The sequence below is a fragment of the Convolutriloba macropyga genome, chromosome 4 (genome assembly GCF_964194025.1).
Source record: "Convolutriloba macropyga chromosome 4, txConMacr16.3, whole genome shotgun sequence".
NCBI classification, from domain to species: domain Eukaryota; kingdom Metazoa; phylum Xenacoelomorpha; order Acoela; family Convolutidae; genus Convolutriloba; species Convolutriloba macropyga.
Window position 1 is genome coordinate 70,870,125 of NC_134471.1, and position 27,463 is coordinate 70,897,587.

Below are 27,463 nucleotides of genomic sequence, written 5' to 3' on the forward strand. Positions count from 1 at the left end.
AGTGGTCTGCAGCAACTTATATTGACAACTTGACCCCAAGAAAAAAGCAGGAAAGGTAAAATTTTCGAGGAGCTGGAAAACAGCAAACTGATTTGCTTTATTTTTTTTCTGCTGTCTTCTAAACAAAGTTTTAGCTGGTAAAAGCTACAGAATGGCTTACCACCAAGTTAGCAGATAACTGGCTCGACGTATAAGGCAAACACATACTCAAAAATGTTTAAAACAGAGTAGCAAAACTCAATGCTTATTTAATTTTTCGTAGCTAGTGTCTTCCAACCCAATCTCGTTCTGTCAAAAATTTGAAAATGACCGCCGCTAATTAAAACATCAGCCTCTACTGTGCAAAATATTTCAAAAATAAAATAGCTGTAAATATTGTTATCACATTACATATGCCTCTATAAAAACATAAAAGACATTTTGCTTTCACAAGATGTCTATTAACTGCATTCAACGCCGATTGAAGACATCAGTCAACAACAATTAACAAAAAATAAACAGCGAAATCACGAAAAACTGCGCCATCTTGGGCTTAAAAACTTCAAATATTGACGTTTTCAGCTACAATTCAGGTCTTCTCAGCAACTCGGCACATTTAGCACTTGAAATTAAAAAACTCCGTTTAGGCCCATAGTGCAAACTAAAGCCTTCTATGTTTTACCTGTTTATCACGTTTCGAAAGCTCAAAGTAATCGGAAAAACGTGAGAATATCACAAAAAATTATAGCAAACCCAAAATCCAAACTCAATAGAGTGAAATATAAGAAACTAACGCCGGTCAATAAATTGCGTCTAGATGGCTTTGGCTGTCTTAGGCTAGCAAAAACTGGGCTAACTGGATAGTAATGGTCATAGCCCACCATATTAGCCTTTCACTCAATGAACTTATGTAGCCTCAGCAGTTTCGATGAACGAAAGACTTGGTGCCTACTAAATTTCAAAAAGCAGCGCACTGTAGCTTCCTGAAACCGAGTTTTATCCGTTTATCCCATTTCTATTGATGAAAAAATCGAATCACTCAGAACAAAATAAACTAGTATAAGTTTGCATTAAAAGAACACCAGGACACAAATATTTGAGGCAAACTCTGGTGATAGTTGATTAGCCCTACTAGGATTGCTCTATATTAAGTCGCTGATCTTTAGAGGTTCTCCATTTAAATTGTTAACATAAGGTTACTTTGTGAAAGAAGTAAGCATGCACTAGCGAGACAAATTTTCGGGCTTTTCGGTCGATAAGAGTGATCAACTTTGAAAAAAAAATAAAACACTTCCATATAAAACTTGATGTAAAGAACCAAAAAACACTCAAAAAAATAGCTTCGCAAAGGATTGGTAAAATCAAATAGGCAAGTTGAGAATTCACAATACAAAAAAGATAAAAGAATTAGGGAGTTTTGGAAAATGAGATGAAAAGTTCCAGCTTGATTGATTAAGATAATTACTTAATTGTAGAAGAAGTACTTGATTGATAATTATTAGAAAACTTAACAACCTATTTTACGCAATACTGATCAATTGCGTCTCAAGATAACTCTGACAGTTAGATTCTCGTGCAACAAATTGTCAAAAAAATACCTCATAGAAATGGAAATTGATACTTGATTTGAAATTTAACGTCTACCAGAAACCCATAAGTTTTTAAAGAAAAACCGGTTTCAAGAAACGACGGATACGAGCATGTAACTCAAAGAAATTAATGTAAATAAAACTAACAAAATTTTTGCAAAACTTTTATCGTCATGAACTAGGTATATACATACATACGAGGAAAAATAACTGAGGTCCTTCAGGAAAACGTAAAGAAAAATTTCTCCCCAAAATAGCAATCAACACCAAACACGCACGCACGCACGCACACACACACACACACACACACACACACACACACACACACGCACGCACACACACACACACACACACACACACACACACACAGACACACATATACACACTCATCTACTCTCTAAAATATCTAATTATAGAAAACAATATTTAATATAAAATAATTATTCAGAATATAAAATAATTATTCAGAATTTAGCTTCACAAGAAAAAACATAAAATACAACTTTGGCTTGTTTTTCTTTAGGCTTTAGTGGGAGAAATTTTGGATCACATGGAAATTACCAGAAGTCAAACATGACAAATGTGACTCGTACAGAGAAAAATTTGAAGCAGAAAGTTTGCATAAAAAGACACGACCACAATAATTGCTTCGAGTTTCATCCATAAGCAAAGATACCCGGCAGACTGCCGGAAAATAGCCGCCGTTGATTCCAATAAGCATGATTGGGATTGAAAGAATAGAATATATTGAAAAAAAAAGATTTTTGTACAAAAACATTTTTTAAGTCCGATTTAGTTTGATGGCATTTCGTAGTTGAACATAACGTACTTCTGTTTCTTAGAGAGAGGCTACAGGGGCTACTATCAATACCAATAAGCATTAGAGATGGTAACTAAGACTTATTTGGAACTAAGTTCAAATAGCGGGCATCTAAAACTGGGCTTTATGGGTTTATCCCGTTTCTATTTCTGACTTCGGTTTTTTATTCTGACTCTGTTCATTTTGAATTGCTTTGCTGAGCAACTGATGTTCAATTTCACTTTAAGCGAGAAACTAGCCTAGAGAAGTCAAAAATATATCACGCAAAATGTTGAAAAAACGGCAAAATGAGGTAAAGCGAAACATTTTTTATTCGACGAAGTGAAAAAACATAGCAGGACAAGTCCTGACGTACAATTCAAAGAACTTTCATTGACTAAACAGAAAACTAGACCTAGAACGGACTATGAATGGATTGGAAAAACCATTTACAAAAATCCGATCCAAAAAATCGAAAAAACTGTAAAAATGAAAGTGTAATTGCCGCATGTGAACAAAAAACCACTACCGATAAAGCGAATTTTTGTTCAAACACCGTATTCTCACTCTATAAAAATAGAGCGAAAAAATTTCACGCCGCAAAACCACTCGCCTTTTCGCTCCATTTCCTGTTTCGGCGTGACCAAAATCACTACTCCAATTTGACTTCAAAAATCATGAAAATGTGTGAACAGATCTTTAAAAAAAAAGACAGCGCCCCAATACAATTCAAACTTTTTGAATTGTAAAAAAGAATAGGAGCGCTATAATAGCCGGTTGAGAAGATTAGGGCGGCTATTAATTACAAAAACTAACTTAAATTCATTTGTTACACTCTATTCGGCGCGCTTGTGATTTTAACTTCAATTGTCAACTTTTGAAAACAAAATTGAATGAGAGCGGTAGAAAATCTCAGAAGCCACAAATGGGAACTTCTCGAGAACTAAAACAGGTCAAAGAAAACGCATTATAAAGATGACCAAAATCACTAATCCAAAATTTGCCTGAGAGTAATTGAAACACTGATCGGTTCAAAGTATTGGGAAAAAAACATGTTAACTTCATTGGCTTCTTGAAAAATTCGAGCTTAAAACTGATTCATAACTTTCAAATTATATTGTATTATTATACTGTATTATGTAACTTCTAATACGACTCAATCTTGAGCCAATGCCACCAGTTAATAATGACACTAAGAAACAGTACAGAAAACTTGGGCAGTACAATCACTCACATTTTATTAAAACAAAAACAGTGTCGAGGTCATGTAAACTAATAACTGCCCTTCAATGGATTCAAAAAAGATAGTTAGGAAGTAATAGAACACATCTTTGACCTTTGGAAACCATTAGTTAAGAAAATCAGGAGAAAAACAGCAAAAACGGAGGTCAAAAGGCCGTACAGAAAAACTTCAAAAAATTGAAAATTTGTTTAAACACCAATTGCTCGCTAACTTTAAAGGTACTTTGAAAAAATCACGCTTATAACCTGCGCGGTTTTCGCTCCCTCTTCTACCCGTGTGATTGAATTCATCACTATATGACAAAGTCGAAAAAGTGTGAAAAGATCTTAAGGAAAAGACCGCACCAATACAGATCAAATCCTTTGGATTGTTAAGAAAACCAAGAACACCGCAATATAGCTCCGCTCAGCTCATAGATATAAAAACTACATCAATTACAGCAGGTTTTTAATACACTCAGTTTAAAACGAAGAGGCGGAGTACTATAATTTTCAATTTTACACCTAATAAGCTTCACCACATAGATGGAAATAAAGTTTTAACGAACACAAATGTTGAAAAAAAATCAATTTAAAAAGCAATTACAAGAAATGCATATTTATATATATTGCACATTTACTATACTTCACTAAAAATTTTCAAAGGAAAAATTTAAAAAGCAAAGCAAAGCTACAGTTCAAACTTGGAGGTTAAATTTTTGTTAGCAAACACCAAAATATTCTTACTTTGACCATCATTTCTATCTGCGAAATGTGAATAATGAAAAGTTTTATCCAAATACATATCATCTCTTGATAATACATCTTTCAGATGTGAATGGACATAGTCAAACATAACCACATACGAAAAATTCGCAAACGTCCGTTCATTTCCGAAATTCTCCAAAACCCAATTATGAGGGTCCTCCAAAAATAGCTGAGTTTCAGTGTAATAATTCGGCTTATTTGACAAATTCGGCCTGCAATCCAGGGACCTGATAGTTAAGTTCGAGATATGCATGTGAGTTCGTCCGGGTAATGTGTAGCAGGGAGTCAAAATTGCAACCGATGGTGACTCGATGGATTTCAATCTGATGTTGAGGTAATGAGCTGCAAATATTGAGCCTGATTGGTGAGTGATGCTTAAGTATAGAGTTACTATTGCGTTTATTGAGGCCAACGACCATCTGCACAGGTTTTGTGTTCTTGTTGATGCACTGAAACAATTGGAAACGGGTTTAAAACATAAGGCAACACAATTTATAGTTGAAATTAAGCATGATTTTGGTCCGCCTTATTCATTTATAGTTTTAATCACGGTTATATCCTCGTAAATTAGAAAAAATGTTCTCGGAAGTAATTGCTTCTTCCAGAACCTAAGCACCGAACACCTGTAATTCTGAGGTTGTAAATAGTTACGAGTTCTTTCTCCATTAAATACATAACCTCAGCTTTGACTAAGAAATACTTATGAATGACCCTAGCTTTTGATAACTAGTTGCGATCATTCTAGGACTCGACAAACGTTTCAATCTACAGTCCACTTAAGGGGCTACAACCCATTTTTACAACAGACAATATTGCATAGCATATAAATAATAATTTTGCTTACCAATTAGCAAAATAGTAGGCTGCATAGACCAGCATCAGAGGCAACACTGGTAAAATAAACCTCATCTCCTTATGCGGAGGAATACTGTATACAAACACGGCCCATGCTATTAAAAACAGCATCAATTTGGACATGCGTTTGTCAGTCCATGACTTGTACACTCCAAGCAGAAAGAATGGCAGGAATGTTCCAAGAACTCCTGGAACTCCAGCGTAGAGATACCATAGAGGGTGATTCGTTCCGAAGATCTAAAACAAAAAGTTGGATGAAAAATACAAAACATAACCGACTAACGTCGGGCGAATTGCTCAACTTTGAGACTAGTGAGCTGAAAGGCTCTAAGAAAACTTAATGCCCACTCGGCGCTAGCTCTTTATCCGTTTTTGAGGACGAAAAGTGAAATGGGTCAGACGAAAAATCGCATAAAAAGACCGACAGGACTAATACAATGGCTACAAACTTCGTTTGAGGACAATTAAATAACACGCTCTCTTAATTTGTTCAGAGGCTCAGGAAAAGTATGATTTCCAAACAAGGGAAGGAGATAGCCAAACGAAGTTCTTATGTGTTCATTCCAAACCTTACATTCCGACTTATAAGATCGCTACCCTTTTAATTTTGATTGTTCACTAAACATGAAACTACCAACGCATTGTCACTTAGCAATGCCTATATTTGTTCAATAGTTCAAAAAAGAATTAATTTATCGTTTTGGCACAACACAGTATATCAAGAAATATAAAGTCAAAGTCACCGCAACCAAACCAAAAGGACAATCGACGAGATTTGGCGGTATCTACTTTTCAGATTGTCCAGAGTAATTGAAACATATATAGCTGACAAATTGGCACAAAGAGATTATTATTCAAAGGTTGTAAATGATTTTCTCAAACTCCCATTATTAATGAGGACTGATTCTTTAAGTTTTTGACAAAAATGCGTTACATCAACCATAGAAGGATTTTACATATGATCAGGTAATAATTTTAGGAATTTCAAATCATTGTATAGTTTAGTACATCGATATCGGACTGAATGACGTTCAGTTGGTATTTTCAGCAGCCCCGTTTCTGACAATCTTGTCACACGTTTAATGCAATTGAAATCCAACAGGTTATTACAAAAATTATCTGAAAGTAAATTGTTGATTGACTTCAAGACAATTTTTTGTAGCTCATAAAGATGAAGATCATATACAGTTAGCAAGGAATGTTTTTCAAATGTGTCTCGACAAGAATCAATCTTTCTGCGGAAATATATAAACTTCAGCACTTTTTTCTGCAATTGGTAGATTGGTAGGAGAGATGAATAATAGCAGTAACCATAGATAAGAACACCATATTGAATAATTGGATTATAATTAGATTGGTAGAAATTGATCAGTTGCTGCCTGGGAACATAATGTATGTTTAGTAATTTGGCCGCAAGCTTACTCAATTTTGGCTTAGCATATGCTATATGACTTCTATAGGAGAGGTTTTAGTTTACATTTAGCCCAAGATAATTACAAACGTTATCGGTTTCAAGAGTCAAAATTTGAATAACACGTCGTCATTATCCTGATTGGAAGCAGTAGTATTAAACTTCAAGTTGTTTAACCAACTAAGAAAATTACAGGGATCTTGTTGAAAGTGTTTGTTATCGTGACCAATTGAGGTAAGGCTTGTGTCATCAGCAAAAGGTATCGTTTTCAGGAAATAAAATGCTTTTGGCATATCATTAATATATGAAATGAAACATACAATGGACCAAGAATCAGTCCCTGGGGCACTCCTAGTTTGATTTTTTTCCAAGTAGAGGTTATTCCATTGGGATCAACTCTCTTTAACCCATCCATCAAGTAAGATTTCCACCAACTAAGGCATACACATCTAACTCCATAGGGTTCTTTGTCAAGCAAAATTTTGTGATTAATGGTGACAAAAGTCTTCCTGAAATCAAGAAAAATAACTTTTTATTTTGTGTTAGACTGCCTTACATGTTGTTAATCCAACCAGAGCGGAAACCAAACTGTGGAAAACCAAACTGTTGGTTGTAAAACAAAGAGAATTTTTCGAAGCAGTTGTAAACCCTATTGAACATGACCCTTTCATAAATTTTGCTCCAAAAAACAAATAGAGACAATAGTCCACAGTTATTTTCATCTTGTTTTCAACCAGCTTTCTTTATGTAATGGTAATATTATCGCTTTTTTTCAATTGATCACTAAAAACGCCATCTCTTAATGACATGTTAATCAAATCCAGTAGGAAATTTACCGTTATTCAAAGAGATCTTCAAAATAACGTTATCTATATAGCGGGCTCCTGAGCATGCCTTACTTTAAAGTTATAAACAACACATTTTATCTCGTTATCATTGGCAGGGTATAAGTAAACAGATTGGTCCTCCCTTTCAAAATTTTTGGATCCAAATGTGTAGGTAAGCGTTGACTAATTTCAATTCCAATATTGGCAAAATTGTTATTAAAAGTGCTAGCATTGTTTTCCGTTGAGGGATCAGTTATTTGATAAGAACAGCTTGCTAGAATTGGAGGCCTGGTCATTGAAGAAGTTTTTCTACTTAAGTCAGTAGTTATTTTGTAAGTTTGGCGTGTGCCTTCTAGGCAATCGCTAAACTTTTCTCTATATTACTTATTTTTAGCATTTTTAAAGCTACTTTCAAACCGCTGTCTAATTTCATGAAACATTTTAGGTTACTAAAAATTTCTCGATTAGAGTTCCCGAGTTTAAAAGCTTGTCAGATCGATCTTATAAGCAAGTTGGTCAACAACTAGAGATTTTCATCTTCAAGAAACAAATACCCAAAATTTAACCGAGATGGAAAAAAGTTAATTTTGAACAGTATCAGGAAATTTTCCACAAAACAATACACATATGAAAAATTACGGGAAACCCTAGATCGAATAAGGCAACACAAGTCCCTGGTTTGCCCTGCCTTCGGACAATTTTACAACGATCAAGCTTCTTGTTTTCGCATTAAAACTTAGGAAAACATTTTGCATGTTCACTTTGACTTTAAACACATTTGAGATTGCGCTCATATAGATCATGAAACGGCAGTGCGTTTTGTTCAAATGCCATCAAATATGCGATAATGCTAAACTTCTCTAATGCCATTGCACAGATATCCATCCAATTTGAAGCCATGTGACTGGTTGATTGTTCAACGATGACGAGGACAACACCTAATATCACGCAATTAATTCGAGGGTCACTCAATGAGGAACAATTTTACGTACATGTGACTGAACAATAATAGTTTTATCATCATCGACAATTCAAACATGAACTCGACCAAATTAGATAATGAGAAATACTGGAGGTTTGCTGATTCTACGCTCGAGTCTTCAAAACAGCCATTTTCGAGCGCCAGAAACGCCAAACGCTTCCTTTCACCTCATGATCAAAATTATTGTTTCCATATACTGTTGTGAACAAACTAATGCACGTGCTTACAATGATACTGCTTTGCGTATAGCCTTTTGAGGTGGGAATTGAACTTACAATTAACAGAACTTACTTTAAGTTAACTAAAAGGCTACCCAAAAACAATCAATTGGTATTATCCCTTTATCAATTGAACAAAAAATCTAAGTGAACTGTAGGCTAAATTTTTTAGAATAAAATTTGTATTAATTCATAGGTGGTTGGCTTTTTAATTTTCCGGGAGCGTATCTTCGGCGAACATTTTAAACACCTACCTACCTTATTTTTATCCGATAAGAAATTGAATTTGACAAAATTCCACAAGGGAAATGTTGTCTTTCCTCCGTAGAGTAATGAGTCTATGGTGATCTGTGTGAACAAAGCAGAGAACCCCACAAAACCCATTTGGAATATGATTGACATTTTGAAGTCCAAATTGTAGAGACAGTAGAGTGACATTGGCACGCTTAACACTGCTGATGTTGGGCGCGCTGAAACAAAAAATAAAATAGCTCAAAGAAGCAGTAGCTATACAGAAAAAAAAATCAAAATCGCATATATGAATTCCCCCCTTTTAAGAAAATGTTTGAAAAAAATCAAAAATAAGAGACCTTTCAATGCAAATGCTAGGGCACTGAAGATATTTAGAAAAAAAATTCTCCTATATTTTTCTCAGCAAGTAAAATAAAACAATTGTTCTTCAACAGCTCAATATATAAAGGAAAAATTATGAAGAACAAGTTCTACTCATAAGATTTCATATCTCAAGAAAAGCTAAGCTACTGACTTTTTGTGGCATTTTGAAACAATGAAAAAGCAGATTGCAAATTGCGCAATACTGTTCATTTATTTGAAGCCGATGTCTTCAAAAAACTTAAACATGATTGCATCTTTTAAAAGGAACTGCAACTAAAAAAAGGCAAAGCTACACGAAACAAAACATTATAAAGTATCACATAGAACTTCATTAAGTATATTAAGTACTAACAAAGCTGGCAGATTGCCAGAAAATAGATCCGATAGCTTTTCTAGCCTGTAGTTGACACATACCAACAAAAGACCTTAAAAAATAAGGGAAAAATTGGTTTTTCTTATAATTGTTATCTGATGTCTTCAATTGACTCCCACATATATACTGTAAAGCTTTTCTCAAACAACCTTGATTTAGAGTGAGATACTCTTAACTTTCAATCATACCATCAAAGTAAACAAACGTCAATTTGAGAGCAAGGTTGTCACGTGCAACAAGAAAAACTATTTCCACGAATGAAATCTCACTTCAATAAGTGTTCAAAATAACATCACGCACGTATCTCAGTCAATAAATTGATTGATGAATCAAAAACAGCTGACTTGAATCGAGCGCGACGTCTAGTCAAAGTTGTAGCATAGCAGACGATTACGAAAAAAAAACCAAGAGATTGCTAATAATAGCTGCACTTAGCGGTCTCACCTATTAATAGATGATTTCATTAAACACGTACAATGTCATTGCGTTGCAAGGCTAAAGATTGTAGACAGTCAGCACTGAGAGACACCAATTTTGTTATATATAAATAAAACACTTCAGGTTTCCGATCTAAATAAATCAGGTCAATTGAGAAAAATTCGCACACGGCTAGCTTTTAACTCTAGAGGAAAATCAAAGACTTTTCACTATGTAATTTTTTTTAACTTCCTGACTATTCTAGTTCCTTTTTCCTTACATAAGTTCCCATACTACAGAAACTGTTAAACCCTTTGGCTCAATAAAAAAAACTGTCATCGACTTGAGACAGTTTTCGAAGGTAATATAAATACAGAACAATAGGAAACACTTGAAAAATATAATCTTTCGCTAGATTAGATCTATTCGCTTTTAGCAACACTAACACCAGACATTAAAAAACAAATAAAATTCAAAGGATTTAATTTTTCGTCAATATAAATTTGTAAACGTTTTCTTTTATTATAAAGTAACGAAAGTAATGAAACATAACCGACTAACGTCGGGCGAATTGCTCCCAATCAACCGGTGAGCAATTGACGTCGTCAGTAGCTAGGCACGTTTTAGTGAGGTTAGCTTTAGCTAATTTGAAGGGGCGTAAGTGAGCGCAGCGGGGGGGGGGGGGGGTCCACCGGTGGGCAGATGGGGTGGCAACAGTGGGCGAGGGGGTCAATCTCTGAGAACCGCCCTTCGCACCATAAGTATAAGTCTCCAAAATAGATTCTGTGAATCGCATACTTGAAGACTATTGAGCTAAAAGTCTCCAAGAGCACTTAATGCACGCTGGGCGCTACCTGTTCATACCGTTTGTGAGGACGAAAAGTCAAATGGGTCAAGAAAAATCGGTCAAGCGAAAAATCGCATAAAAAGACCGACAAGCCTAATATAATTGCTGCAAACTTAGTTTGAGAGCAATTAATTACTTATAGTATAGTGTCAATTGAATAAAACTTTTTCCAACTGGCGAGCAGGACGAACTAAAGTTATATTGAGAATCCAGTGGAATAAAAAATATCCATTTTTATCTTTTTAGAGCTTCCTCTGATTATATATTTAGTTATATTCCAAGTACTTCATATTCCAACAATTTATATCGGTGTCCACTAACGCAAACCAACGTGTACTATAAAAACGATTAGATAAGTTTAGGAAATCACTGCTGAAAATTCTACTGCTCGAGTTTTAACCAACCAAAATCTTTGGAGAACACAACAAAGGAAGGAGTAAGAGATAAAACTAATTTTTCCAGAGGAGAGAAAAACTAAAAATTTTGAGGTTTTGCATTTCACAAGTTCTGTATTCGTTATCAGTCCGATAAAAACAACAAAAATAATAAAATTGCACAATTCGTAGTTTTTTTAGGAATTTTAAAAATAAGAACGAAGAAAATGACTAGTTGTTCTACTCTTTTTTCGCTCTTTTGAAATATGCTACAACCTAATTATATAAAGTATGCTACAACAAGCATTGTTTCAGCTGTTAAACATGTAAAAGTCTAAAACAATTAAGAGATAATTATCAATGTTATTCTAAGGTTTTCATAAAATAAAAAATCACTACTTCAGTAGCAATTATTTTTTGTCTAGTTCTATTTTATTCCAATTTAAAAAAGTTTTCAGACACATTAAGTTACTTTCTCAGCTACGGAAAATTAGTAAAAACGGAAATCAATTCTTTTGATATTCAAAATAAACCCCTAAAAGTCCCCTCAACGCATCCATCAACTCGGAGGGATCATTTCCCGCTTGGTATTAAAAGGTGATTTTTCTCTACAATACGTATACATAAAAAGTAAACATTTGACTGAAGAGAAAAGCAAGCAGCGCATTTATAAATTTCACTGGATATCACCAAATATCAAATCTTCTAACCAAAACACGCCAGGGCGCTGAAGACAAGAAACTTGAAGAAATTGATTCTCCTGTTGTGTGTTCGCAGTAGACTCTCATTCCAAACGGGAAAATATGAAAACGCCAGCATCATAAATGAAGTCTCCAGTGAATTACTGAGAGTTCTGGTTAAACAATGATTGGCGAAGATACCTGAAACCAATTCTAATAGTTTACTAGTAAAATTAGGGTCAGTTAGTTTCTGCTTCTCTTTTATTCATCAGAGACAATTAAAAATGACCTCCTATGCCATGAACTTAATGATATCTGTCCTATAATCCGAAACTTAGATTCTTGTGGTCTAAGTATTGCCCACATTGGTCAATACCAAGTAGTGCTTAAGAACAAAATTGAGCTTCACTAGCAAAAAGTCACTCGACCTGCATTACTTATTATCAAAAGCTTTTAATTGATACTTTAGTTTCTTTTTGTAAACTCACATGTAGACAAACAAAAAGCAGTCCATGAAGCAACAGCCATTCCAAAAACTTCATTGATTTTGACACAAAACATTGTCTCAGCAATAATTGATAAAACTGCGTGTTGAAGCCTCGGTAATATGACTAACAGGATTGAGAAATCAAGTTCGTAACTTTTCAACAACTTGTAACCGAAAGCATAGAAAAGCGGATGCATGAAGCTTCTAAGTTGATATTGCCATTCCCATGTAAATTCATTGTGTCCAAAAACAAGATTATAGGCAACTTCCGGTCCCTGGTAAAACTCGTCAGGTACATCTGAACTCATTTGAAGAAATGCTAGGGATAGTCGTGAGCAGCAAATAAAACGAAACCAGGTCAGGCGTTGGTAACTGACCTTTGTCATTCTGTCCATGAAACCTGAAAATAATAAGGAACATAGTTTATTCATCCAAACTATTGCAGTTTCCAACACGAAAAACGTATTCAACGATCTTCTTATTAATACACAATATATAATTGGGCGAATGCAAAGTAAGCCGATAGGCAAGCAAGCCGACAGAAAAGCAAGCTGAAAGTTATGTAATAGTTATGTAATCTATCAGAAATAATACATTGTCAGCCGTTACAATCAATACTGGCGCGTAGTATTATAGTGCATAATGTATTCCAATGCACCAAAGAAACAAAACTGCGTCAATTTTTAGACACCTAGTGGGTACGGGCCTCAGCAGACCGCTGTCCATGGCCATGCCTCTCATCCGCTGTGGGATGTAATCTGGAAATAGCGGGCCGGTTATGCGCGAAGCGCGCCCACCGGCCCGCCAGGAGCAACTTAAAATACGGGGTATCCGAAAATTTTTTGGCTTACTTGACCTCATTTTCAAAATTCGGCTTGCTTGCCTATCGGCTTGCTTGACCGCCACCATATAATTGCACTGAAACAAAACCAACTTATTAAGCAGACAAAATATGCGAAAAAATGAACATGAACAAAATTGGAACCATTTCATTTTACCATATATTAACAGTAGTTGAGTAATTAGAGAACAGAAGTTTTAGTAGTATTAGTAGTTTAGGCTTCAGCATCGTGGCACTAGGGTTGCCATCCCTTTATTGGATGGCTAATTTGACCTTCTGTATTGGATTGCAGTTGCACAAAAAGGTCCAAGTACAAGAATTGGCTTTAGAGTAATGTCTAGAGAAATAATTCGGTTAATCGTTTTTTGTTTAAGCTTTCAATAGCTAAATTTGTGATCTTACAGATAATATTTAAAAGTTGACTAGAACGCCTCCAGAAATTTTCATCTGCCTTTTTCGTTCTTGTTTGATTTATGTTTATTATCTCAAATTGTCTGGCATTTGGTTGATCACCACAGTTTTGGTTTCTAGTGATCGGAATATTGATATTGTAATTTCCAGAGAGAAAAGCAATTAAGAGAAGTAGATCGTGTAGTTCTATATATAAGGAGAGAGGAAGTAAATTGAGTTTTCCAAGCCTTTTCTTGTAATTCAGTTCCCAGTTGTTTAGGCTCCAACTGGTAGCTTTCTTTTGAACGCGCTCAATCAATTTCGTCTCCGTTTTGTTAGCAAACCAGGCTTGAGTTGCAATGTAACAATTGGTACGACATATACTGCGTACGCATTGAGTTTTGCGCTGAGTTTCGTGGACGGTGAAGTGTTTCTTTTTAAGAAGTAGAAGGCTTTCAGTACCTTTGAGCACCTGTTTTCGACATTAGGTTTCCAGTTCAGCTTTGGCGCCATTGTAATGCCTAGATCTTTTTGCTAACTCTGGTAAATTAAAGTTTTGTTGTTTAAACTTAACTTGGGTTTGTCCTGACTTTTGATTGGCAGGATATACCAGTTATTTTCATTTAATGTCATTTTATTGTTTACACACCATTATTCTATTTGTTTTATATCGTATTGCATGTTTTCACTATTCGTTGCAACAAGCTTGAAATCGTCTGCATAACCAAAGTCTTCACACTTAGTTACTTTAAGCTTTACATATTGTTTTCTTTTACTTAAGTAGCTGGCAATAATTTTCATGAAAATACCGCAAAAGCCTAGCATTTCAATTTTCTGTAGCAACATGTCATGAGGAACGCTATCGAAGGCTTTTTAAGTCCAGATACAGAACCAAAAGTTCTTCTTTACCATCAAATTTGTTGTAAAGATGATTCAGGAACAACAACATATGCGTTACCACCGACCTGTGTCTTTGAAAACCATGTTGTGCATTGTGTAGTGTCGTTTTCACAATGTCATATAGCACGTTAAATATAACTTTTTCGAAAACTTTTGATGTATTGCAGATGTAAGGCAATACATCAAAAGATTTTGATAAATTGCAGATGTAAGGCTTATAGGTCTGTATTGCTTCACGTCTGCTCTGTCTTCGTCTTTAAAGACAGGAATAACTTCACTTAATTTCCAAAATGATGGAAAACAACCTTTTGATATCGCAGCCTTAAACAATATCAGTAAGAATTTCGAGAGGGCAGGCAGGTTTTTGAGCACAAGATTACCTATGTTGTCCGGGCCCCATGCTTTACTAGTTTCAAGTTTTGATAGAATTTCTAAAATTGTTGTTTCACTTATGTTCACATGCTTACAAGTCTTTTTCGCGAAGGTTCGATTTTGATCAACTTGATTACTTTTTAGGAAAACACTCGCAAAAAAGTCGCTGAAAAACATACTTTTCTGTGCATCGTCATTCGACTTTTCATCTTCGTATTTCATTGTCTCGGGAAACCTACTACTTTTAAGGATGGATCGCAAATATTTTTGTAGATCTGAAAATTTTCTCCCTCGAAAAATTTTTTCTTCAAACTAAGCTTGGTCTTCAACTAAGTTTTTTCGAAGTTGATTTTCTGTTCACTTCAGTTTTAGACGTTTCGCCAGACTTGACACTTTCGAAATTTTTCTCTTTAATGTAGCGATAGATTTCATGTGTGATGTTTCTTTTTCAACCCAGGGCGGCAGACTAGCCCTGTTTAGTTGTTCTTGGAAAGTTTTTCGCCAAAACTCAGCTATGATTGCGTTTAGCTTGTTCCAGCCAAGTTTATTGAAAGCACATTTTTGTCCTTTACATCTAAGAATGTTTTCATGTGTTAGTTGTAGAAATATTTTACATGCTTTATGATCTGAGCTGAATGATCTGTTAAATTCATTTACTTCTTACGTACGGCAATGAGGACTCCACCGTGTTTAGTTTTGCGCGAGTCATTTTTTCTGTCTCTCCTATGAATCGTATAGTCTTCAAGGAAAAGGGCTTCGTCCGTGATATTACTAGTGATCCAGTTTTCTGTTAAGCAAGTAATGTCTAGATCGTTTTCAATTGACACACAGTTTGCAAAGTTACTTCGCCCTTTTAGATCAATAAGGCTTCGTACATTATAGGTTAAGATTTTCAATTCTGAGTGTAATAGTCATTCGTTTAAATTTGTGACATTTTCATTTATTTGGACATTTGCCAATTTTCTGTTGTCTTCTATCTGGAGTACGAGATTTCGAATTCTAAGTTTTTTAGGATTTGTTCCTGTTTTGATCATTTCTTTCCTTGTTTGGAGAATCTCGTTTTCGATAGCTTGTTCACTTGGGTTGAGTTCTTTTCTTATAAAAACTGGTTTGCCTTAATCTTTCATTTTTGCGACCGAGAGTAGAATATGCCTTTTTGCATAGTCACTGTCTATTTTAGCGACCAAGGTTCGACTTTTTACTTCCTAATATTTGCCTAATCTCTTTAGATCTGTGACATTGCATGTGACTCTGAGATGTTTTGCGATAGCTTTTACCTCTTTGAAATCGTGTTCGTATCTGTCTCTACTATTAGTGGAGACTAGTTCAGGAATGCCTCTCAATCGGATACCATCATTTTGTCTTCTCGACAAACGTTTTGTCTTCTCGACAAACATAACCGAATACTGTCGGTCAAATTGCTCTCAACGGCCAGGCGGAGTATCAATCAGGGCATTGTATAAATGGGGCTTCAAACAATATTTTACAGCTAATTTTACATAGAGCGCATTTTTCCAAGAGAATTTAAATTGAAAAATGAAATCAATTCTGTCCCACTTTCAAATTTGACCATTGGTAAAAAAAATGTAGTTAATTAATTGAAGCTTCCTTAAATACTGAATGCGCGCAATTTCAAATTCGGTCTGATTACAATATTCAATTTCAATAGAACAATATTACCCAACAGGACAGAAAAACTCGATCTTCCTTCGAGAGCGTTTGATGATTTACTAGATAAAAAAGGTCAATTAAAAGCAAAATCCTCCCCCTTAACAGAAAATGCTGTCAGCCAACTAAATATATCTATAAATGCTGACAGTAGTCGAATATATGGAGCATCAAAAGCAAAGGGCGGAGAGAGACATCCAGCAGAAGAATGAACAATAAATTTGAATAATTGCTATCATTATGTTGAATATGATTTTGAATCAATATTTGGAATAAATTTATAGATAGCCGCCTTTCCTCTACAATAGTTCCAATCAACTTAAGGTCTCGGGGGGGGGGGGGTTGTCCTTCTATGCCACTCATCACGTTTTTCCAGTTTTCCCATTAATTAGGTTGAACTGTTTTCCAATTGTTGCAATAGGTGTACTTGCAAAGTATTCTCCGTGTACATCTTTTGTAACTCAGATTGTTGGCAAAGCAACACCAGCACCAGTATACCCTATTGATTGTGTCTTAACTGGATTTGTCTCCGTATTTAGTATAAGAGCTGATGAGTAGAGAAGTTTTGTCCACTTGAAAAAGTTTTCGCGCTCTGGAAAACTCTGAAGACTCCTCTATTTACCTCTTGTTAAGGAGTTATTAAGAAAGCATTGCTGATATGTTCCAAGAAAAAAGGGAGTACATCTCATCATAGGACAACCCCTGGCTTTCTTTGCTTCAGCCTAGTTTTCACTTTTAGTTTACCCACAGGAGAGAAAATAAACGTCATTTTCTACCGCTCAATGTCTCCTGTTACCAGAAGGTCTACATATTTCATTTCAGGTTGAACATGGGAGCTATTAAAAATTTAAGGGCAAACAGGTAAAGGAAATACTAAATTTATTGGCGCAGAGAAGGAATTGTCATTTAAAAATTAAATTCATTTAAAAAAACAAACGTTTTCGAACATTGCTTACATCCTCAGGTTTAACAATCAAATAAAATTATTCACAAAGTAAATGAACTTGTCTTTGAGTCTACTTCTAAGAAATGAGTTAAAATAACGAAACTTTGAAATTATATACAGTTAAATTCACATTTACAACCTTTCACGTACACTTATTACACAAAGAATAATTTAATCTTTATTCCGACTTTATTACGAAGTTTACTTTATTTACTTTATTCCGAAGTTTTTGAAAAAGTATTGTTTTCTTTTCCTGAAAGGAGTTTTTACTTTCATTTCTACCTGTTGTTATTTTTTACTTGTTGGGTTTGACAAAATTTCGATTTATTATGTAAAAGTACATTCTGAATTTCAAAAGTCAAATTTTTGTATTTGAGCTAAAACTTCAATGTCGATTCCCGCCTCCGGTACTCGTCAAGCGTATTTAATTGCGGTTTCAGCTTCTATTGTCTATAGTTTTTCAACCCCGCGACATGCACCCAGAATCTCCTATTCAAAATTATGCTCTGTACCACATTCAACGAGGTGTCCCTCAGGGGAAACCTTCTTTTGATCCTCCAAAATTTTAGTGGTTGGTAACATGTCGGCTGCTTTGGCCATCACAGATGGAACCGCATCCATTACATATAATTTTATATACCACATGAGTTTTCAGATTCTTATCAAAAGATAATTTTAGGGCGTGCAAGCAAATTCTTAGTTTTCTCGTGGTGAAAATTGTGAGGGTCACACGTATGTAAAAAAAGGGTGTACTGAAAACCTTGGGTTTCAAGGTCAAAGATTTAGTTTAAATTTTAATTTATTACTTGATTAATGACTGACACAATCTTGATAGGTGTCGACAGATTGAAATAGACAAAGCTCGGGCTTCGAGCAATACTAACAATTGTGACATATCAGTATTTACTTGGTTAATTTACCACAGTGATAGAACCGATATTGGGTACGAACAAAACTGAGGATAAAACTCATTCATTGAATAATAAACCTACCTTCACAGTCAATCACTCAATTAGATCTTCATTTATTTGAAACCATTCTCTTCTGTTTTTATCTACTTATTAATTAAACTTCAATCCTTGTATTTTAAACAGGTACCACGCTCAATTACAAAAGATTATACATATTGCGCACGGGCGGCTGCTATAGTGGCGACAGAGATTAAAAGTGGATCTTTTCCATTTGTGCCCCCCCAGTACGTTATGCGCCCCCCAGTCACAGAGCACGAGCCATTACATAGTAAATTACTATGTAAAAATATTGCACGTGCGTCTGAGGGGTGCAAATAATATGCGCCCACTAAGCTGGGGGGGCACAAACGGAAAAGATCCTTAAAGGTAAATAGAAAACCACCACCCAATAATTTGAGCGTTGAACTAATTTCCAAGAGAAATCTATTTTTTTTGTTCGGAAACCAATTTTTAAAATCGAGTTCGACGTCTTAACTTTTGTTGCGGTGCAACATTAATTGAATCACTTGCTTAGAAATGCTTTATTACAACGCTTTATGCTTAAAAATCTCAAGCTCGAAAAGACCAAGTGAATGTGATAATATCGTTTGAAATTATGAATATTTGGTTTCAGCACGTGGTTAATTATCATTGTTTTCCTCATCTTGCTCGGATTGCATTGAAGGTCATTGTATCAAAGGCTATTGTAAATCGTAACATACCGGCCTCCTTGAACTGGTTCAACTTTATTAATATATCATTGAAACTGGCTTTCTGGCTAAGTGGTCAATTGCTGTAAATAGTTTTTCTCGGCAACCCATTACAAGTTTGTTGATACTTTCTTTAATTCAATCAGTTCTTGTTTGTCAGTTTTGTACAGTTGTAATTTACATTTCCTTGATGTCATTCCTCGTCTGCATCCTCTGTTGTTCATTCTTCATCTGTGTCATTTTCTTTGTCAGATCTTAATGACGGCATGTCAATATCCTCTTTCATTAACAAGACAAGCTTGTTGACTGGTCGTATAAATAGTCCAGATGATGTCTTCAGTTCAACAACTCGAACTATTTTATCATTTCCGTCAAAGACCTTTGTTATTCGTCCCATTGGCCACAGAGTGGGTGGTGTGTTCTCTTCCTTGATTATTACTACATCATTGATGTCAATATTTGGTTGTCCCGTTTGCCATTTTTTCCGTGGTTGTAAATTTGACAAATATTCTGTTGACCACTTCTTCCAAAAGTCTCTGATAAGATTGTCCATCCTCTTCTTCTGTCGTGTCAATGAAATTGTTTTTTTTTCCTGTTGTTTTTGGTTCAGGCAATGCTGTGATTGGTCGTCCTATCAAAAATTGTCCTGGTGTAAGTGCTAAGGCATCATTGGGATCATTTGAAACGGACGTAATAGGCCTTGAATTTAAGATTGCTTCAATTTGTGTCAACAGTGTTGTGAAGTCTTCAAAAAACAATTTTGTTCTTCCAATGCTGCGGTACATGTGGCGTTTCAAAGATTTGACAGCGGCCTCCCATAGTCCTCCAAAATTTGGTGTTCTCGGCGGTATAGTAAGCCAAGTAATATTGTTCTCCTTGCCGAACGTTGATATCAAATCTTCAAACTCGTGCGTAGCTAAGGCTTGTCGAAACTCCAACTCTCCCTTGGTCCCAATGAAAGTTGTTGAGTTGTCGCTGTATATTTCATCAGGAATACCTCGACGAGACACAAATCTTTTAATGGCTGCAAGACAGTCGTCCTTGGTCAGAGACATAACTGGCTCTATGTGAACTGCCTTCGTACTGAAGCAAAAGAAAATTGCAACGTATGTTTTCAAAAGCGTTCGAGTTCCATTTTTCGTGTAGAACGGTCCACAATAGTCGAGTCCGCAGTGACTGAACGCAAAGGATGGCACTACTCGCTCTCGAGGTAGATCTCCCATCTGAGGCTGTAACAATTTGGCATCAAAACGGATACATGGCTTGCATCTGTATAAGACACCTTTCACTACAGAAAGCCCTCCAGGTATCCAAATATTTCGTCGAAGCGTGTATAACGTCAGTTGAGGTCCTCTGTGAAGACTTTTCTCGTGTGCTTCTCGAATAAGCATTTCAGTGATTGGAAATTTTCTTGGAATAAGAACTGAAAATTTTCGGTCTATTGTGTAGGGTGAATTGGCTAGGCGTCCTCCAACTCGAATCACCTTATTTTCTTCATCAAAAAATGGTGAAAGGCTGTTGAAACTGCTGCTTCTAGGAAATTTTCGTCTTCTGTGTCTCCCTTTAGTGGCTGCTGCATAGGCGTTAACGAAACATTTTATTTCTCTGGTGTCATCTTTGTTGTATTGATGTACTGTTTCGCTAGAATTGCCTGTATTCCCGGTAGACACGATGTACAGTTGATCCCCAGGGCCCCCGGCCCAACCTATACCATGTCTGACATCCTCCCTTGAGACCCCGACAGCTTCTACGCTGTCAAGACATCCTGGGCCCCCGGCCCTCCCTATACCTAAGGAATTGGTAATAGAAACTGAGCTGGCATTTTCACCTGCGTCCCCGGCGCTGACAAGACTACCTGGGCCCCCGGCCCTACCTATACCTAAGGAATTGGTAGTAGAAACATCATCTGCGCCCCCGGCGCTGAAAAGATTACCAGGGCCCCCGGCCCTACCTGTACCTAAGGAATTAGTAGAAACTGAGCTCGCATTTTCACCTGCGCCCCCGGCGCTGACAAGACTATCTGGGCCCCCGGCCCTACCTATACCTAGTGAACTAGTAGAAAAAGAGCTCGAACTTTCATCTGCGCTCCCAGCGCTGACAAGACTAAGACTACCTGGGCCCCCGGCCCTACCTATAACCTCAGGAGTACCGGCTGAACTTGAGCTCCAATTTTCGTCCGCGCCCTTGGCACTGACAAGACATCCCGGGCCTCCGGTCCCACCTAAGTGTTGAGGACCACTGGTAACTAAAGAGATCCCCGTGCCCTTGCCAATCCTGGTGTTGATGTAAGCACCTGGGCCCCCGGCCCTACCAGTACCACCAACCCCCTCTGGTCCAGTGGATTTGATACGTTTCTGAACGTATTGTTTTGTCGCATCTCTGCTGCTGTTGTTTGCATCTTCAGTGGGCTGATTCATGATGATCTTGTATTCATGAAGAAAGTTTCGCTGTATGAAGCTGTACACTTGAAGTCGTCCTTCGTATAAATCTTTCCCTTGTAAAGAGACTGAATTATAAGTCCAGATCATTGGTTGAGACGTAGACTCATTACTATCAGTCCTTTCGTTTGGCGTTGAAGAGCATGCTTTTATGCTGTTCGACATTTTTGTTGTCCGTTGTTTCGCTTTTGAAGATTGAATTCTTCTCCTGATACTGCTGATGAACTTTTGGACATAGGTAAATATCCTTGTAACTTTATGTATTGACGAATGCCGATTTATCATCAAAACAATTGCGTTATCCTCTTTTGATGAAATCATTGTCACGTTTTCAGATTGCACCTTTACTTCTTTTTTGGTCTCTTCTCCTGTAGGTGACAAAATGTCAAGTGAAGGCCAGGCGTTTTCAGGCTGCCGCAACCACAATGGTCCATCCCACCAAAGCTTATGGTTCATCAAATCAGCTGCTGCTAATCCTCTGGAAGCACAATCCGCTGGATTATCTTCTGTTGGAACATATTTCCAACTACTGGCTGGAATAATTTCTTGTATTTTCGCTACTCGGTTGGCGACAAATGAAATGTTTTCCTTTTCCTCGGATAATCTTGTAGCCAGGCAATTGTAACTGTAGAATCTGACCACGCAAAAACCTTCGGAGTTGGAAACCGTTCATCGCTAATAGCATTTGTCACTGCCTCAACAAGCTTAGCTCCTAGCAGAGCAGCACAAAGTTCCAACCTTGGCACACAAACTGATTTGATTGGTGCAACTCTTGTCTTTGCTGTAAGCATTTTTGTTTCAATGAAATTGTCTGTCTCCTGTCTGATGAAAACGACAGAAGCATAAGCTGTAGTAGAAGCGTCGCAAAAGACGTGCAACTGCAAATCTGATTTCGTGGCTGGCTTGAGAATCTTCCGTTGAAGACTAATTTTTTCAAGATCCTTCAGTTGTGCTCGAAGTCGCAGGTACTGCTGTAGAATTGGGTCCGATAAAGGTTGATCCCAGCTAAGTTTGTCCATCCACAACAGTTGAACAAAGGATTTATGTTGAATAGTCGTTGGTGATAGCCATCCCAGTGGGTCAAATAAACGTGAAACTTCTGAGAGGATTTGCCGTTTTGTAAATGGAGTTCCCTTGTCAAGTTTTACTGTGAAACCAAATTGATCAGGATTTAGATTCCACCTTATCCCAAGCGTCTTAATGGCATAGTCTTCGCTTTCAATTATCTTCTCGTCTTCCGTTTCTCTGAAAGTGGCAGCTAGTCTTGATACAAGTTTTGAGTCGCTAGATACCCATTTCCGTATATCAAAACCTGCTGAAGCAAGAAGCGTAATAATGGCGTCCTGAAGCTTCTCTGCGGCTTCTGAATCTTCGCATCCTGTAAGTAGGTCATCCACATACATATCAGTTGTTAGTGACAAACGAAGTTTAGTGTTTGTTGTTTCTTCGGCAAGAACTTGTAGTGGTCGAATTGAATGAAAAGACGAAGACGCAATGCCGTATGTTACCCGAGTCATACGATAAGTTTCAATCGCCTCTGAATTTGGATCTTTCCACAATAATCGGTGATAATCTTTGTCTTCCTTGTCCAATTCCACTTGCCTATACATTTTTGCAATATCAGCAGAAAGTGCTACTTGGTGTAGTCGAAATCGAACAAGAATGCTGAAAAGGTCTTTCTGAATTTTTGGTCCGACCATGAGTCTGTCGTTGAGAGATACTCCTGTTGTTGTCTTTGCGGATCCGTCAAAAACGACCCTCAGCTTGGTGGTACTGCTTGACTCCTTGAACACACAATGATGACAAAGATAGTAGCAGTTTTCGACAGGCTTGACAAGTTCTGATGTTGGAACTTTCTCCATGTGTCCGAGATGAAAAAACTCTCCAATGAATTCTGCGTATCTCTTATAAAGGTCGGGTTGTCTTTCCAATCTGAATAGAAGACTGCGGAGTCGTTTTTTGGCTTGTTGAAGTGAATCTCCCAATGCTTTTGTCTCTTTCTTGAAGGGAAGTTTCACTATGAAGCGACCTTCAGGGCTTCTTCTAGTTGTTTCCTTGAAGTGATCATCGCAGCGTTTTTCTTCTGCTGTCCAAAGCTGCGCTGCTGGAACTTCTTCTATTTCCCAAAAACGCTGCAAATTTTCTGGCTCTGAAGAAACAAAGAAAGTCTGCAGATCGTTTGTATAGGTTTTGTCTGTCTGTTCCCTTCCAATAACGACCCAACCGAACATTGATAGCCTATATGTTATTCCACAGTTAGGCTCCTTTAGTCGATTGTTGCCAATCATTATATCTTCATAATGAGATGCTCCGATCAAGAGGTCAATTGATGACGGCTTGTTGAAATCTGGGTCAGCAAGCTCCAACTCCTTTACTGTTTCCCATTGGCTGGTGTCAAAGAACCGTGATGGCAGATTATCAGTCATTTTTGTCAAAACTGACGCACTAATATTGACAGTGGACGATCTGTTCCTTGATGAGATAAGAAGGTCCACGCGACCTTTGTTGTCTTGAACCGTCCCACCTAGTCCAAAAACTTTTGTGTTGCTGCTTTTCTTCTTCAATTGTAACCTTTGTACTGCTGATTCAGTTATAAGGTTGTTTTGTGAAGCTGAGTCTAGAAGTGCCCTAAGTAGAATTGTCTCGCCGTGAACATTAACGGCAACAATTGCGGTTTGAAGAAAGACTTCTTCTGAAGTTCGTTGAGTCATAGCTCCTGTGAACTTGTTTTCATCCTTAGCTTTTGCAATTGCTGTTGTTGTTATAGCGTTGTTCTCCTGTTTGTCATTTGCTTGAGTGCTGGTTGTTCCGCTAGTTGTTTGCTGATTGGTGTTTTTGTTGTGAATGTTTTCACGATGAAGAAGAGTATGATGCTTTCTACCACATTGCTTGCATTTCGATCCATCACAATCTTCTGATCTGTGTCCCGGTCGCAGACAATTGAAACAGAGTTTTCTAACCTTTATCAGCTCTGCACGTTCCCTCACTGAAAGTTTCTTGAACTTTCCGCATTTGAAAATTTTGTGCGTTTCTTCACAACATTCGCATTGTTGCTCGGAAGTCGCCAAATGTGTGTGCAAATGTCGTTGGTTCCCGTTCATTTGAGTTTTTGTCGCTCCTACTCCATTTGGCGCTGTTGCCTCGAGTGCTTGTGCGCGTTCTTCTAAGAAAAGTCTGAGCTCTGCATACCTTTGAGGTTCCTTGCCTTTTGAAGACAGCTCCCATTGTTTTCTTGTCTCTGTAGGCAGCTTCTCACTGATCAAGTAAACAAAAAAGATGTCTTGACTATTGACTGGTTCTCCCAAATTCTGCAAGGCAAGTCGATGTTCGTCCATTGCTTCAATTAAATTTCTTAAGTCGCTGGCATTATCGGTTGTCAGTGATCGATACGAAACAATTGAATGCAGGTGTGTGCGAATGATGATCCTCTTGTTCTCGTATCTGTTTATCAGAGTATTCATAGCAATGTCGAAATTGTGATCGGTAACTGGTATCGAGGCAAGCAGTTTGGCGGCATCACCTTTTACAGATGCTTTCAGATACTGCAACTTCTGACTTCCTTGAAGAGAACTGTTGTCGATGACTGCTCCTTTGAAGAAATCAAAGAACGAAGTCCATTCCATATAATTACCCGAAAAAACTGGCAGATTGAGTTTTGGTAACTTGATGTTGGCTGAGCTCCTCATAGCATCGGAGAGCGTTGAAGTAGATGGTGTTGAAGTATCTGCTGCTGTTGAAGGTCCCTCAAAACGTTTCGTGAAGCGTTTGATTGCATCAATGTTCTGTGTCAACTTGTCATCAACTTCCTAGGACTCCAGAATATCATTGTCCAGTGCTTCCGCCTCCGTCAAGTTCTGTTGAAGTTCTTGGTTCAAAGTTACCAGAAAATTCTGCTTTCGGGTGAGAAGTGTCGCTACCTGATTTAGCCTGTTGATGTCTGCTTCTGAAATGGTGTCTAGATCTTTTGACATGATATTTTCAGCCTCATTGTTAAACCTTGTAGCAACGCTGCGGTGTGATCCCCCCGACTGTTTCTGCATTTCAAGATTGGACATTTTGACTTGCTGTTGCCTCTGAGGGCGTTTTTTTTTCGTGTCTTTGATGCTGGTCTTTATTCGTATTAGTTTCGTTTGTCTTTTTGTGGATTTTGCTGTGCTGAAAGCTAAAAACACACTAAAAGAACGCAAAAGATGGGAAATCGGGTTTCACTTAATCCCCCCTTCAAAAAATGCGGCCAATTTTTGCGCGCGAACTTAGTGCTATTACTTCGGGGGAGCAAACCTAAACTAAAAATTTCGAAATCTCCGCGAGAACTGAGAAAGAGATTGTTTTCCCCGAAGTTTCACAAAAAAGTTTTTGTAACCCTTGAGATATAGTTCTCCCACTAGATAACTTTACCGGGTCTCAGAATTAGGTTAATCAACCTTGTTATACAAGTTAATCAACTTGTATAACATGAGGGGGGATGTGTTATCTAGTGGGGGGTCCGCTTTTAACTTCCCATTTAAGTTTCCCCTTTTAGATTTTTTGCTAAATTTTTTGAGAGAGTTAATGCTTTTGGTGCCTAATGCTTTGACTATTTTATCCTTAACCTATTTGTCGGCGGACCAAATGTTGCGGTGCAACATTAATTGAATCACTTGCTTAGAAATGCTTTATTATAACGCTTTATGCTTAAGAATCTCAAGCTCGAAAAGACCAAGTGAATGTGATAATATCGTTTGAAATTATGAATATTTGGTTTCAGCACGTGGTTAATTATCATTGTTTTCCTCATCTTGCTCGGATTGCATTGAAGGTCATTGTATCAAAGGCTATTGTAAATCGTAACAACTTTACGACCCGGAAGACGAATTGTGGACTGCTGTCGGGATTCGACAACAACTGCCATCTTGGAACTTTCAAGTGAGTACTCCCTGAAAATTCGAATATCTTAAATCAGGGCGTACATGTTTTTGTGATAATAAAATAGCGTTCAGAAACATCAATATTTAAATTTGACTTAATTTGACTTAAACTCAAGCATTAAACTTCGAGTTTTTTTGCCTTTATTGTAGAGGGAATTAGAGTTTCAATCATATTTAAAAACTGTTAACTAGAGTGTCGGAAAAATAGTTCGCGTTTCGAACGGAATCAGTGAAATATTTTGAATAACAACAGCTTTTAAAGAAAATAAGGATGGCGCGGCACTCCTCAAAAATGCTGTTACCGGAACCATTTACTGGATCAAATGATTTTGAAAGTTATATTACACACTTTGCGCTCTTGTCAAAAATTCAAACGTGGCAAAGAAAAGAAACAGTAAACGCCGAGACCGAAATTGATGAACGGCCGCATTATTTTGCGTTAAGGTTACAAAAGTCGGCTATTGATTTCTATCGTACACTTTTGGAGGACACCAGAAAGAGTTATGACTAAAAGCTTTCAGACAACATTATAATGAGAAACCAGTATTGTTCCGGGGGAGGCTAGCTAGGAGAGTCCAGCAGCCTGGTGAAAAACTAACAGATTTTCTCGGTGATTTGCAAACTTTAGCCTTAAAAGCATACCCTCAGGAGTCTAATGAGATAAGAGAACATCTCATTTTGAGGGGATTCCTCGAAGGCATAGAAAATAGTCAGGTGCGACTCGACCTGTGAAAGAACTTGGGTGACGCGGAAATAACTTTAGACAAAGCTTTAGAAAGAGCACAACACATTGAAGCAGTCACGAGAATTGAGGAGGAGGATAATGAGCCACGGGTTTCTGCCATCCAGTCAAATGAAAACACACAACTGATTAATTCGATTAACGATTTAGTGCGGAC

General features: G+C 37.1%; 2 protein-coding genes across 2 annotated transcripts; both read right to left on the minus strand.

Moving 5' to 3' along the window:
• Positions 1-4,084: 4,084 nt before the first annotated feature.
• Positions 4,085-12,838, minus strand: LOC142338646 (GPI alpha-1,2-mannosyltransferase 3-like). The gene is made up of 5 exons (XM_075388490.1): positions 12,444-12,838; positions 11,986-12,156; positions 8,908-9,119; positions 5,201-5,448; positions 4,085-4,805 (listed from the first exon to the last, which is right to left on the minus strand). The coding sequence occupies exons 1-5, from the start codon at positions 12,835-12,837 to the stop codon at positions 4,280-4,282; spliced, it is 1,551 nt and encodes a 516-aa protein (XP_075244605.1). The 5' UTR covers position 12,838; the 3' UTR covers positions 4,085-4,279.
• A 9,376-nt stretch (positions 12,839-22,214) lies between these two features.
• LOC142338155 (uncharacterized) lies at positions 22,215-25,712 on the minus strand. The gene is made up of 2 exons (XM_075387792.1): positions 25,539-25,712; positions 22,215-25,463 (listed from the first exon to the last, which is right to left on the minus strand). The coding sequence occupies exons 1-2, from the start codon at positions 25,710-25,712 to the stop codon at positions 22,215-22,217; spliced, it is 3,423 nt and encodes a 1,140-aa protein (XP_075243907.1).
• Positions 25,713-27,463: the final 1,751 nt, after the last annotated feature.

Bases quoted from the DNA above. Each gene is read 5' to 3' on its own strand.
- LOC142338646 (XM_075388490.1), bottom strand. From the start codon at position 12,837: ATGGACAGAATGACAAAGGTCAGTTACCAACGCCTGACCTGGTTTCGT. The intron at 12,157-12,443 runs GTGAGTTTACAA...AATTGGTTTCAG, and splicing joins TGCTTTTTGTTTGTCTACAT to GTATCTTCGCCAATCATTGT. The intron at 4,806-5,200 runs GTAAGCAAAATT...CAATTGTTTCAG, and splicing joins GCCTACTATTTTGCTAATTG to TGCATCAACAAGAACACAAA.
- LOC142338155 (XM_075387792.1), bottom strand. From the start codon at position 25,712: ATGTCCAATCTTGAAATGCAGAAACAGTCGGGGGGATCACACCGCAGC. The intron at 25,464-25,538 runs GTAACTTTGAAC...CTGGAGTCCTAG, and splicing joins CCCGAAAGCAGAATTTTCTG to GAAGTTGATGACAAGTTGAC.